Here is a 14,307-nt window from a genome sequence, read left to right as displayed (position 1 = left end):
AAATTACTGCGGACGCTGGAATCTGAAACAAAAACAGAAAATGCCGGAAAATTTCAGCAAGTGAAAGAATAGAGCCACTGTTTCGTGTATGGATACCTTTCGCCAGAGTTCGACAAAGGGTCATCCAGACTCAACTAGCTTCAATATGTTTGCCCTTCTGATTGTCTACAGCTTGAACTGTTGTTCTTCTGGAGGTGACACTGGTTCAAACCACATAAATTGCCCATTTGTATTTGCTTTCTGAAGGTGGTGGTATGTCACATACACCAAGTGATCTTCCTGATGAAGTACTGCCATATTGGTATTAGGTAAAGAATTCTGGAATACTGACCCATTCATGATGAGGGTCAACAGCATATGTCCAAGACAGGATGGGTGAGGAAAACTTTCAGGCAATGGTGTTTCTGTGATATTTTTGCTGATGACACAATACTTGGTGGGAGTCTACATTGTGAGGAAGATGCAAAGTGGCTTCAAGATGATTTAGACAGGCTGAGTGGGCAAGAACATAGCAGACAGAATATATGGAAAAATGTGAACTTATCCATTTTTGTAGAAGTGTTGGAAAAATTCTTAATAGGATAGAGAACTTTCAAACAATTAGGGATTTAAGACATCAATAAACTACCAACATTGAGTGTAAAGATCTCACAGTCTAACAAGGGAACTATCTGCATGAAGATGGTATGAACACAGTAAGAGCTTTAAATATGTATGTGATTTGAACAATTTTTTTATTTAAGCATGTATTTTGGATTTTAAAATGTTGTTTAGCTGTATTTTTAAAATAATTGTACACTTTAGCCAAAGGCAGACTGCTGCAAGGCACCATGAGATGAAGACTTAGCAAGACAAACCACATTCTTTTGAACCATGAAACCACAGAATGTGTATAGTTTAAACAGCAGAAGTTCCGAACATTATGATTCCCAAAGCCACTTTATGAATAGGGCTGTTCAAGTTGTCCTGATCAGACAGTTCCTCTCAGACATGAGAATTTCAGCTGTCTGGTTCAGCCATGAGAGTAAATGAGAGTTGGTGGAAACAGTAATTTTGACCTTTGTTTGATTTGATTTATTATTGTATGCTAATAAATGTGACAATGAAAAATATTGTTCCTTGCATGCTATAAAGACAAAACATACCGTTCATAGAGAAAGAAATGAGAGTACAGAATGTAGAATTACAGTTATAGCTACAGCATAGTGAAAGATCAACTTGGTGTGAGGTAGGTCTGCTCAGCTACAGGGGGAAGAAGCATCCATATTCTACAGACCAATGAAATCCCATGATGTGAGAGGGTAGAATGTAATTGGCTAAGGGATATGACAACTGTTAACAGTGATTGATTTGTATTAATGATAACTGGCTCGTCACTAACTTAAGGCAGGAAAAGCAAACTTGAGAAATGTATAATTGTCCTGACAGATGGATTGTAACTTCAGCGAGGCTTCTCTTCTAGAGAGGCATTGGACTACTCACTGCTAACCTCTCCCTTTGATCATTGGTCAAATCAAGATACGTTTTTAACCAGGACACTGACTTTTGTGTCTTTGTATTAGCTGAAGTTTTTGACGATACTTAGTTTCTGAAAAGAGATCTGCAACAACAAAAGCACAGAGTATTCCTTAAATTAAGAAAGATGAGGTGTTGGTGTAAAACCACTAAAAATAACTGTTTCCTTTCCTGAGTCATTACAAAAGTGAAGGGCAGTATAGTGACAAGATTAGAGAATATAATTTGGAGATGAACCCCTGGACAAAAGGATTTTTTCTAATCTAATGTGTCAGTGATTTAGGAGCAATAAGGGAAACTGAGTGGATTTTTTGCACCTGAAATCTATGATTTGTAAGTAGCAAAAGGAGTGTGTGCAGGGCAGAGCGTATTTCTCTGAAAAGGAGAATCTCTTTATGAAGGCAGAAATAAATGATTTGCATCAACAGGGCTGCATAAATCAGGAGCCCAAAGTGTGTTCTGAACTGGGAAAGTACAACTCTAAATGATGTGCAGGGGCAGAGAAACCTGAGTGTATATATTGCATTAGTCATTAAAGGCAGCAGGAGGAAAGAGCAATTATAAAGCATTCAGTGTCAATGGCTTCATGAATAGCAGCCTAGAGTACAAGGTGAATGCTGAATTTGTGTAGAACTCAACTTAGACCTCAGCTGGATTATTGTATACAGTTCTGCGTGCCATACTTTAGGAAGGATGTGAACGCATTGGAGAAAGTGTAGAGGAGGTTTACATAAATGGTTGCAGGAATGAGAAACTTCAGTTTTAAAGATCGATTTGAGACGTTGGGAATGTGCTCCTTGGACAGGAAAAGACTAAGAGGAGATTCAGTAGAGGTATTCAAAATCATGAGGGGACCAGACAATATAGATAGGATAAGACTATTTCCCTTCATAAAAGGATCGAGAGGGCATAGATCTAAAGTGATTTGTAAAAGAAGCAAATATAAAGTGTAAAAATCATTTTCATGCAGCAAGTAGTTCAGGCCTGGAATACACTACCTGGAAGCACGGTGGAGCTAGGTTCAACTGAGGCACACAGGAGAGCATTAGATGATTTTTTTGAATAGAAATAGTATGCTGGATTATGGGGGAAAGACAAGAAACTGTCACTAAGTCATAATGCCCGTTAGGGAAGCTGGTGCAGGTACAATTGGCTGAATGGCCTCCTTCTGCACCATAACAATTCTGTCAATCTCTTCTTGTGCCGGAGGAGTTGGGTGGTCTGATTAGGGCAGGATGGGGTCAGGTTGAAGGAGAGATTGGGTCATGGAGTAGGTAGGTTGAGTCAGTTGGATGGTTGTGGTTTATCAACTTACATCAGGGAGTAGTTGGTTTGGTGGGAATTTAGGGAATAATCAAGTTGGGTTTGGGGGGATAGCTGAGTCAGGTCATTTCAGGCTGGTAGTCAGGAAGGGAGTGAATGCGTAAGGTTGGGGGGGGGGGGGGGGGGTAGTGGTTGTGGAGTTAGCCAGTTATTGGTCCAGATTTTAACCTGTTAACATTTGCTGGGTAAAGTCCAAAGTCTCTTACTCTGGCTTAGAGTTGGAGACAGGGAGCAGGAGAATCGGCCAGCAGAAGTTTAAACTTCCCAGGCAAATTCCAAACAGGTCAGAACTTCCACTGGGTCGCCACGCCAGGCACTGGTCTCTGACAATCCAGAAACTGGGAGGTAAGGCCCCTTGTTTCTGGAAGCTTCTCCAACTCTGAAGGTAAAATGGCTGGCCTACAATGGATGGGCTTATCTCTGCATCCTTGATTTGAATAAGATTGCAATTCTCTCGTTCTTTGGCACCATCCTGGATCTGAGGGCGACTGAAAAATTCTGGTGATATTGGAGTCACTGCACATTCCTGTACTCAAACCCCGGACCATTAAACATGCGGCAACGTTGTATATTTATATTTCCTTACATTTATTTTAACCTCGATTACCTTCATCCCGACGCTCCAAGTTCTGACGTTGTGAGGCCAACGTCCCTCGGACATGTGACCACCTTGAGGTTCACCTGTTGTCGCCGCCCTCTGAGAGGCGGTGCCCTGCTGTCCGGGGGTGGGACCATCCGCTGTCAATCAGCCCTGTGCTTTACGGTGAGTGGCTGGGCTGTGGGAGACGATGGGGGCGGGGCCTGCCGCTGTCAATCAGCCCCGGGATTGGTGCTGGTGAGGGAGGAGGCACCCGGTGAGACAATGGGGGCGTGGCCATCCGCTGTCAATCATCCCGTGCTTTGTGCTCAGTGGCTGGGCATCCGCCTGGGGCGGGGACTGCCGCTGTCAATCAGCCCTATGCTTTGCGCTGCGTGGCTGTACTGTCGCCTGGGAGACGATAGGGCGGGGACTGCCGCTGTCAATCAGCCCCGAACTTTCCGCTGAGTGGCTGGGCCGCCGCCTGCGAGACGATGGGGGCGTGGCTATCCGCTGTCAATCAGCTCCGGGCTTTGCGCTGAGTGGCTGGGCTGTCGCCTGGGAGACTATGGGGGAGGGGACAGTCGCTGTCAATCAACCCCAGGCTTTGCGCTGAATGGCTGGGCTGTCCTGGGAACTGGTGGGGGCGGGGACTACCGCTGTCAATCAGCCCCGAGCTTTGCGCTGAGTGGCTGGGTTCGTCACCAGGGAGACGGTGGGGGTGGGGTTGGTGGTCTCTGAGCAACGGCTTGTGTTGTGCTTGGTGAGGCGGTGTGATGGTGGTTGGGGAAGGAGCTTTAACCCCACCGCCCCAATGGACCCCCTACCAGCCTGGTTCTACGGGAAGCTCGATGAGAAAAACCCCGTGGTATCTTCACTTGAACAAAAACTCAACCAATTCATGAGAAATATGGAGTTAGTGAATTCCCACACCTCGTACAGGAGAGGGTAAGAGCAGAAACCCAGCAAGGCCAGGTCAGGCAGCCTCCTCCTTGGGCACTCTTCAGATTCAACCCCATTAAAACCAACTGTAACTCACAAATTAATCTTTCTCTACACCCTGGCTTGAGTGTAACACTACGTTCTGCCCCCTCTTCTTTCCTTCTCTGCTACATGCTGTAAGGACAATATGGATTGGATTTGATTTGATTTATTATTGTCACATGTATTAGTATACAATATTGTTCCTTGCGCACTATGCAGACAAAGCATACCGTACATACAGAAGGAAAGGAAAGAGTGCAGAATGTAGTGTTGCAGTTACAACTAGAGTGTAGAGAAAGATCAAGGTAGGTCCATTGTTTTGTCTGCATCTCTAAGCTGTCTGTGCTTTATATGCTCTGTCTGAGGCCAGAACTCTCCATTCACCTGACGAAGGGGCTAACCCCGAAAGCTTGTTATCAAATAAATAGGTTGGACTAAAACCTGGTGTTGTCAGACTTTTCACTGTGGTGCGCAAGAAACAGTAATAAATCAAATCAAATCTCTGTCCCTGACATGACTGCTCTGGATTGGAAAGTGCTGCACCCACCTAATATTTATATAAATGGACATTTGCAGAGATGCAAAATCTTATTTTTGCCACACTTCAGTGTAAGTGTTTGGCCATTATAAATTCCTATGTTATAATAATGGAACTGCTTCTGGAAACTTTGTCACGTTTTAGCCAGTTGCACCTTCTAGTCAGTTGTGACACTGGAATGCCTCAGTAAAGCATGTGCCAGTCTGTGCTGGTGGGAAACACCTGCCTTCCAACTTAGTGGGGTGTGGGTTCAGGCTGTTAAACTAGTTTACCTGGTGGACCTGATGTACACTTTGGCATGGGCCACATTTGCAGAGGTTAGCTGAACTTAACATATATCTATAACCTCCTGATGCCCATTAGATCACTGGAACATTAACAGTGCTATACAAATGCAGAGTTTTTCACTGTATTTGTACTGGGATAGATCAGACCCACTGAATATCAATTTTTGGTTTTGCGATTGTGCACCTAATCTGCACTTTTTGACCATAAGACCAAAAAGTTCCTTACAGGGGGCTAGTAAATAAGCTAAGAGCCAACTGTGTTTGAGGCAAGGTACAAGCTTTTTCCCAGGTTTTACGAGTCAATTACTAGGGTGCACAGGTTAAGATACGAGGGGCAAGGTTTAAAGGAGATGTACAAGGTGGATTTTTTTTACACTGAAGAGTGGTGGGTGCCCAGAACTTGTTGTCAGGGAACGTAGTGGAAGCCGATACGCCAGTGACTTTTAAGGGGCATCTTGACAAATCCATGAATAGGATGGAAATAGAGGGATATGGTCCCCGGAAGGGTAGGAGGTTTTAAATCAGTCAGGCAGCATGATCGGTGCAGGCTTGGAGGGCCGAAGCGTCTGTTGCTGTGCTGTCATTTTCTTCATTCTTTTTACTGGCATGGATAGAAATTTGGCTCAGTAAAAAGTCTGACAACACCAGGTTTAAGTCCAACTGATTTATTTGATAGTACACTAACTAGCTTTCGGGGTTAGCCTCTTTGTTAGGTGAATGGAGAGTTCAGAACTCTCCATTCACCTGACAAAGGGGCTAACCCTGAAAGCTAGTGAGTGTACTATCAAATAAATCGGTTGGACTTAAACCTGGTGTTGTCAGACTTTTTACTGTGTTTACCCTGGTCCAACGCCGGCACATCCACATCATAGAAATTTGGCTGACAGACAGAAGACATGATGTGGAGATGCTGGCGTTGGACTGGGGTAGGCATAGTAAGTAGTCTCACAACACCAGGTTACAGTCCAACAGGTTTATTTGGTAGCACGAGCTTTTGGAGCGCTGCTCCTTCATCAGGTGAGTGAAGAGTTCGGTTCACATTTGGCATAAGTAGACACAAACTCAATTACAAGATAATGGCTGGAATGTGAGTCTTTCCAGGTAATCAAGTCTTTACAGTTGCAGAAAATGTGAGTGAAGAGAGGGTTAAGCACAGATTAAAGGGTTTGAATTGCCTCCAGCCAGGACAGTTTGTGAGATTTTGCAAGCCCAGGCAAGTATTGGGGGTTACAAATAGTGTGACATGAACCCAAGATCCCGGTTGAGGCCGTCCTCTTGTAAGCGGAACTTGGCTATCAGTTTCTGCTCAGCAATTCTGCATTGTCGTGTGTCATCAAAGCCACCTTGGAGAATGCTTACCCGAAGATCAGAGGCTGAATACCTTTCACTGCTGAAGTGTTCCCCAACGGGAAGGGAACGTTCCTGCCAGGAGATTGTCGAGCGGTGTCCATTCATTGTGGTAGTGTCTGCATGGTCTCATCAATGTACCATGCCTCAGGACATCTTTTTCTCTAAATAGAGGGGAGTACGGTAGGATGAGAGAGGAATTGGCGAATGTGGACTGGGGGAGCGCATTGGAAGGTAGGTCTGCTGAGGAGCAGTGCAGGATTTTTAAGGAGATCTTGGTGCTCAGCAGAAATTTATTCCGATGGTCAAAAAGGACCGTAGGAGGAGAGGTAATCAGCCGTGGATAACGAAGGAGATGAAGGAAAGTGTTAAATTAAAAGCGGAGGCGTTTAGAGTAGCTAAGAGTAGTGGGCGAGAAGAGGATTGGGAGAGGTTTAAATGTCAACAAAGGTTGACAAAGAAATTGATAAAGAAGGGTAGGAGAAACTATGAAGCTGGGCTGGCGCTTAATATAAAAAAGGATAGCAAGAGTTTTTGTAAGTATATAAAAGGGAAGAGGCTGGCTAGGGTGAACGTTGGACCCTTAGAGGATGAGAAGGGGGACTTAGTGGTAGGGGATGGGGAAATGGCTGAGGTCTTGAATAACTTTTTTGTTTCTGTCTTCACGGAGGAGGACGTGAATAATTTGCCGGGTGTTAGAGATGGAAAGGTGGTAGGACTGGAGGGTCTCGATGACATTACTGTTACTAGAGAGGTGGTGCTCGACAGACTGGAGGGGCTGATTGTGGACAAGTCCCCAGGACCGGATGGAATGCATCCGAGGGTTCTGAAAGAAATGGCGGAGGTGATAGTGGATGCCTTGGTGGTTATTTTCCAGACGTCGCTGGATTCCGGGGAAGTGCCGGAAGATTGGAAAGCGGCTAATGTTACGCCATTGTTTAAGAAGGGTGCTAGGCAAAAGGCGGGGAATTATAGGCCGGTTAGTTTAACGTCTGTTGTAGGTAAAATGTTAGAATCCGTCATCAAGGAGGAAATAGCGAGGCATCTTGAGGGGAATTGCTTGATAGAGCAGACGCAGCACTGTTTCCTTAAGGGGAAGTCGTGTCTGACAAATTTACTTGAGTTCTATGAGGATGTGTCTAGGGCGGTGGATAGAGGAGAGCCGATGGATGTGGTCTTTCTTGATTTTCAGAAGGCGTTTGACAAGGTACCTCACGAGGTTATTGCAGAAGGTCAGGGGACATGGAGTTGGGGGTAGGGTGTTAGCGTGGATAGAGGACCGGTTGTCAAATAGGAGGCAGAGAGTGGGGGTCAATGGGTGCTATTCGGATTGGCGGATGGTGACTAGTGGAGTGCCTCAGGGGTCGGTGCTGGGGCCTCAGCTATTTACCATTTATATAGATGATCTGGAGGAGGGAACCGAGTGTATAGTGTCGAAATTTGCTGATGACACCAAGATTGGTGGAAAGGCAAGTTGTGCGGAGGGTGTGGAGAGTCTGCAGAAGGATCTAGATAGGCTGGGTGAATGGGCCAGGAATTGGCAAATGGAATTTAATGTTGGCAAGTGCGAGGTGGTCCACTTTGGTAGGAAGAATGGTAGGAAGGATTATTACTTGCATGGAGAAAAACTGCAGCAGGCGACGGTGCAGAGGGACCTCGGGGTCCTTGTGCATGAGTCGCAAAAACCCAGCTTGCAGGTGCAGCAGGTGGTCAGGAAGGCGAATGGGATGCTGGCCTTCATCGCGAGGGGGATTGAATATAAAAGTAGGGAGGTCTTACTGCAGCTGTATAGGGCATTGGTGAGGCCGCAGCTGGAGTACTGTGTGCAGTTTTGGGCGCCGCACCTGCGCAAGGATATTTTGGCCTTGGAGGGAGTGCAGAGGAGGTTTACTAGGCTGATACCGGAGTTGAGGGGGTTGAGCTATGAGGAGAGGCTGAATAAACTAGGCTTGTACTCGTTAGAGTTTAGAAGAATGAGGGGAGATCTCATTGAGATGTATAAGATGATGAATGGGATGGATAGGATAGAGGTGGAGAGACTCTTCCCGCTCAAAAAAGACAGTAGGACTAGGGGGCACAGCCTCAAGATAAAGGGGAGGCGGTTTAGAACGGAGTTGAGGAGGAACTTCTTCACTCAAAGGGTGGTGAATCCCTGGAATTCTCTGCCCGTTGAAGTGGTGGAGGCTGCCTCGCTAAATATTTTTCAGAAGCGGGTCGATGGGTTCTTGATAGGAGAGGGGATTAAGGGTTATGGGGAGAGGGCGAGAAAGTGGAACTGAGCCACGACAGATCAGCCATGATCTTATTGAATGGCGGGGCAGGCTCGAAGGGCTGGATGGCCTACTCCTGCTCCTATTTCTTATGTTCTTATGGTGAATCTCTGGAATTCTCTGCCCGTTGAAGTGGTGGAGGCTGCCTCGCTCAATATTTTTAAGAAGCGGGTTGATGGGTTTTTGATAGGCAAGGGGATTAAGGGTTATGGAGAGAGGGCGGGAATGTGGAACTGAGACATGACAGATCAGCCATGATCTTATTGAATGGCGGGGCAGGCTCGAAGGGCCAGATGGCCTACTCCTGCTCCTATTTCTTATGTTCGTATGTTCTTATGTAGAAAAGGAGAAAGTGAGGATAAGGGGGTCCTTTTTAGGATGGCAACCGGGAGCTAATGATGTTCCACAGGGGTCAGAGTTGGAACCACAACTTTTCATGATATACATTAATGATCTGGAAATTGGAACTGCAGACATAGTTGCTAAATTTGCAGATGATACAAAGAGAGGTAGTATTGAGGAAACCGCGGGACTGCAGAATGACTTGGACAGGCTAGGAGTGTGGGCGGAGAAGTGGCAGATGGAATACAATGTGGGAAAGTATGAGGTTATGCACTTTGGTAGGAAGAATAGTGGCATAGACTATTTTAATGTTAAACAAAGAACAGCTGTTCAGCTGTAAAATGTAACTCCAACACCTTTTCCAATTTTAAGAACAGCTGTTTATGCTCATGTAAAAGGATCGATAGAAGCCACCTGAAGAAGTGAGAGGGAGGTTTTTTTACTTTGCCTTTTGTAACAGAGAAGTAGGGCAGGAGTGCTGCTCCCATTTCGATTCTGCTACACTTGATAACTTCTATTTAACTTTCTAATCTCTCAATCCCATCACCAAAGTGCCAATCTCTAAAATTACATTTGCATGCCTTTGTTAAATTATCTCCCACTATCTGATTTCCACTTCATCTGTACACAGATTCCAGATCAAGCATCTTCAGATGAAGTGGAAATTAGATAGTGGGAGATAATTTAACAAAGGCATGCAAATATAATTTTTATCATCACTTCATCCACAAGAGATCCACTAATATTATAAATGTATGATTTAATAAACTTGTACACATGTATTCACTTAAAATTGTATCTTGAAATTTAGACATCCAATTCCTGCACCCACCAAAACTGATTACTCATCAGGACTCTGTTTCAATTTATCAGAGCCAATGAATTATTTTCTATCTGGAACATGTATGAAAATCTGTTACCAGCTCATTATTACCAAGAAAAACTGCTGAAGATTGGGGATTTTCTTCAAAACTTGCAGGTATGTCTATTTGAATTAATTTATGAATACAATCAGCATGGAATAAGATACTTTTATTTGTAATGAAACATCCTTGAAATTATCTACAGTACTGTGTTCTGTGATGATACTGTGCCTTTAAGAAATGTATTTGAGCCATGCTTCTGTACAGGATTTCTTTTTAACAGTCTGCTCTAACACGGTGCCGCTTGGTCTGTCATCGGCAATCTCTGTTGTTATTGCAGCAACATAATTGGTCCTAATTGCTGGAGTATTTGTTTTAATCTGAACTACTGCAGGGTTATTATTTTAATATTTTCCCCTGGGGTTTTTCAGAGTGGGGCTTTATTAGGTTTTAACAGAAAAAGCCATGTGACTAGGCAGGGCTAGGCTCGCAGAGAGAAGCCCAGTTCAGTTGCTGCTTCGGAACTGTAAAGAGAAGAAATAGCTCCGTGTTTCTCTGGAGATTGGAACCTGCAGAAAATAGGGCCACGATTCTCCCATCATGATTCGCAACTTTTCTGATGGGTTGTGGTGGGAGATGTGCGTTGCCGACTTTGTTCTGGGATTTATGCATGTGCCTGTCCCAAGAGCCGGTGAACAGTCACTGGTCAGACCATGCTGGAAACTGGCAGGAAGGCAGGTAAGTAATTTGAATCTTTTTAAAATGTATTTGAAAAATGTTTTCAGTGTGATTATTAGGAACTTTCAAGTCCCGATTGAATCTCCTCGCCAGAATGAAGGGGAGGCAATCGGAGCCTCTCAAGGGGACTAAGGGCGGGGGGATGGTGCCCCTGGGCATGGGCATCCTGTCAACCTGTGCCCCCTCACAGCGCCAGCCTGTGCTCCCTGGCTTTGCCCAATGGACAAAGTGCCCATGCCCAGGGGGCACCTTGGCACTGCCCACTAGGCAACAGGCAGTGCCAAGGGGGTGGGGCCGATTGTGAGCAAGGCGTAGGAGTGATCGGTGTGTGGTCTCCTGCCACTCTGCATTGGAATCAATCTGGGGTAGAGGGAGGGCAGCGATATGGGGGGAGTGGGGCAGGTGGTGGTGGTCTGCCGGGGCGGGGTGGGGGTCTGACCCCAAGGGGGAATCAGCAGGTGGGGGTCTTCCGGGGTGAGGGGGGTGGTGCGGATTGCCACTGCTGGGGGATGGGGCCTGGAATCGGGGCACTCCAAGGTGTGGAGGAGGTCAGGGCTGGGCCGGGAATTGCTGTGGGGGCCGTGATTGGGCCTTGTGGGGGTGCTGGAGGGGCAGCACTGCAGGGGTCCCAGGTTGGCCAGTGATCGAGCTGGCCAGCAAACTGGGAGACTAATGGATTGGGACTACTGCGTACGCGCAGAATTCCAGAACTGTCTTGCGCGAATAGGCCCCATCCCCAGGCTTATAATGATATTCACAACTGGGACCTCTGCAGTGCTCAGAGTGCAGAGATTCGAGTGAGAAGCTGAACTGAGGAAACAGTCGTGGTCTTGAACAGTTTTCAATGCTTTTCTGAGAATCGCGGCCAAGGTTTCTTTCTCTGAGGTTTTGCTGTTTGAAGTTAGGTCTGTCCCTGAAAACTGATGTACTGGAGCCAGAAGGCTCTTTCTGTATTTGTCCAGAGAGGTTAAAAGGCTGAAAATCTAACATCCACTTGAGCATATGTTTTTGGTGCTAATTGGTTGTAACGTAGGATTTATATCTTTAGGACAGTTCTTAAATTGGAACAATAGGGATGGCTGGCTGTTAAGAATTATTCTTTATGTTTAAGTATTTTTATTGGTAAAAGTTATGCAAATTCTTTTTGTTATATTCTAACTGTGTTCTTTAATAAAGTTTGTTTTAATAAAAGATTCCCAGTAGATCAGTGAAATCATACCTGGAATGAAATACCATATGCTCATCATAATGCCAAAATCAAAAAATGTTAGGATCTAGCCTAACTTCATATTATACCTTGGAGTTTCTGATCTGGTTCCTAACAGCTCAATGAATATCTGTTTACTTATGTCAGCTTGGTTCCACCCTGTTCACCATGTCAGAAGGTTTTGAGTCCAAATCCTGTCACTTCAGTGCAGTAAATGCTTTTTCAGATGAGACATTAAACTGAGGTCTGGCTTGTCTGCACACATAGAACATAGAACATTACAGCGCAGAACAGGCCCTTCGGCCCACAATGTTGCGCCGACCAGCTTTTTAAAAAAAACACTGACCCACTAATCTAAGCCAATCCCTTTTCATCCATAAACCTATCCACAGATCTCTTAAACGCCCCCAAACTAGGCGCATTTACAACCACAGCAGGCAGGGCATTCCAATCCCTCACCACCCTCTGGGTAAAGAACCTACCCCTGACATCCGTCCTATAACTACCCCCCCTTAATTTAAAGCCATGCCCCCTCGTGCTAGCTTTCTCCATCCGAGGAAAAAGGCTATCACTATCCACCCTATCTAAACCTCTAATCATCTTATATGTTTCAATAAGATCCCCTCTTAGCCTCCTTCTTTCCAGTGAAAACAACCCCAAATCCCTCAGTCTCTCCTCATAGGACCTCCCCTCCATACCAGGCAACATCCTGGTAAACCTCCTCTGCACCCTCTCCAAAGCCTCCACGTCCTTCCTGTAATGTGGGGACCAGAACTGCACACAGTACTCCAAGTGCGGCCGCACCAGAGTTGTGTACAGTTGCAACATGACGTTGCGACTCCTAAATTCAATCCCCCTACCAATAAACGCCAAGACACCGTATGCCTTCTTAACAACCTTATCTACTTGATTCCCAACTTTCAGGGATCTATGTACACATGCACCTAGATCCCTCTGCTCCTCCACACTATTCAAAGTCCTCCCGTTAGCCCTATACTCAACACATCTGTTACTCCTACCGAAATGAATTACCTCACACTTCTCTGCATTAAACTCCATCCGCCACCTCGCGGCCCAGCTCTGCAAAGCTCTCTTCATTTCCTCTACCGACACTAGTCAATTATTCATTCTTTTAATGCTGTTGAGGGCCTTAATAAATGTGTGTTAACTGCTGTATTTCTCTCCATCTCAAAAAAAACACTCATCTATGTTGAATCCATCATGATACCATAGCTAGCCAGGACTGGAGTCAACTCTGAAAGACTAATGTCCTCGACAGAAACTATCATACATTTGACTGCCAGTACAAGCGCCTCAACATTGCCAGTTGACTGGGAGGACTCCTTTTTCTCTATGCCATATTTATCTTTAGAGATATGCAAAGCTGCAAGCTTACTAAGTTGTACCTTTACCTTGCCAGATCCTATCAGGTGATTGATCTTCTTTTGACATAACAGTCATGTATGTGGGACTACGGCTGCTCACACCTCCTGTGTCTCCATTCTTGCCTGCTCAGTCTGACCAGCTGGTCTCCTATCTCCTCCTGCCTTCCCATGGAAACCTGGGCATCACACTTGCTCTGCCTTCTCCAAGTGATAATTTCTGCCCCTTCAACTCTTTCCAGGTTGCTGCCTTTTGTCAGCCTTATTGGGCAGCCCTGAGAATATTGCACTCCCATTTTTTTTAAAGTTTATTTATTAATGTCTTAAATAGGCTTACATTTCTGTAAACATTTTGATTTTTGTGTTGTTGTAGTGTGGTATTTGAATAAATGTTGGTATTCACTTTCAGTTCTATAAGTTGGCCTTGTGGCAGTGTTATGGACGGTACCTGCAACAGTTCGGTTCGTTCAAGATTGATGACATTACTGATGTAAAAACATTTAAGACCATGTTTGTTCCAGATGATATTGACATTGAGAGCGTTAGCTTAACGGTATGTACAGAAATCTTCATGATGAAAAATGTAGAACTGTATTATTTTCTATATTAATTTTATTACTGAATGTTTGAGTCTTAAACTTATTTCATCGTTCCTGTCTTTCCTGCAGTTGTTTTCTCTTTTTAGTGTGTGATCATTGTTTTAAACTGATAGGCCAGAATTCTCCCATCCCGTCCATGGTGAGTTTTTGTGGGAACAGGGAATCCAGTGAGAGCAGAGAAGTCAGAAACCCACCTGTGTATAAACAGGTTACAATTCTCCCAATAGCAAGTTAATGGCCTGTTGGTTATCCCGCTGCCTACTGACATGCACATCATTTGCATCTCACAAATGCTTATTAAAATAGTGCTCGCCAGAATCTTTCCACGCCTTTCA

General features: G+C 45.0%; 1 protein-coding gene across 1 annotated transcript; it reads left to right on the top strand.

The window, feature by feature from the left end:
* Positions 1 to 4,178: 4,178 nt before the first annotated feature.
* LOC145355544 (cilia- and flagella-associated protein 54-like) lies at positions 4,179 to 14,004 on the top strand. The gene is made up of 3 exons (XM_080207792.1): positions 4,179 to 4,363; positions 10,057 to 10,162; positions 13,783 to 14,004. Exons 1-3 carry the CDS (start codon positions 4,230 to 4,232, stop codon positions 13,981 to 13,983), a joined length of 441 nt encoding a protein of 146 aa, XP_080063918.1. The 5' UTR covers positions 4,179 to 4,229; the 3' UTR covers positions 13,984 to 14,004.
* Positions 14,005 to 14,307: the final 303 nt, after the last annotated feature.

Source organism: Carcharhinus amblyrhynchos, chromosome 19 (assembly GCF_965287045.1).
Source record: "Carcharhinus amblyrhynchos chromosome 19, sCarAmb.v2.hapA, whole genome shotgun sequence".
Taxonomy (NCBI): Eukaryota; Metazoa; Chordata; class Chondrichthyes; order Carcharhiniformes; family Carcharhinidae; genus Carcharhinus; species Carcharhinus amblyrhynchos.
The sequence above is the reverse complement of the archived record's forward strand: the minus strand, read 5'-3'. Positions and strand labels throughout refer to the sequence as shown.

Coding starts and splice junctions, on each gene's coding strand:
- LOC145355544 (XM_080207792.1), top strand. CDS start 4,230: ATGGACCCCCTACCAGCCTGGTTCTACGGGAAGCTCGATGAGAAAAAC. Junction 4,364..10,056: donor CACACCTCGTACAGGAGAGG/GTAAGAGCAGAA, acceptor TCAATTTATCAG/AGCCAATGAATTATTTTCTA. Junction 10,163..13,782: donor ATTTTCTTCAAAACTTGCAG/GTATGTCTATTT, acceptor ATTCACTTTCAG/TTCTATAAGTTGGCCTTGTG.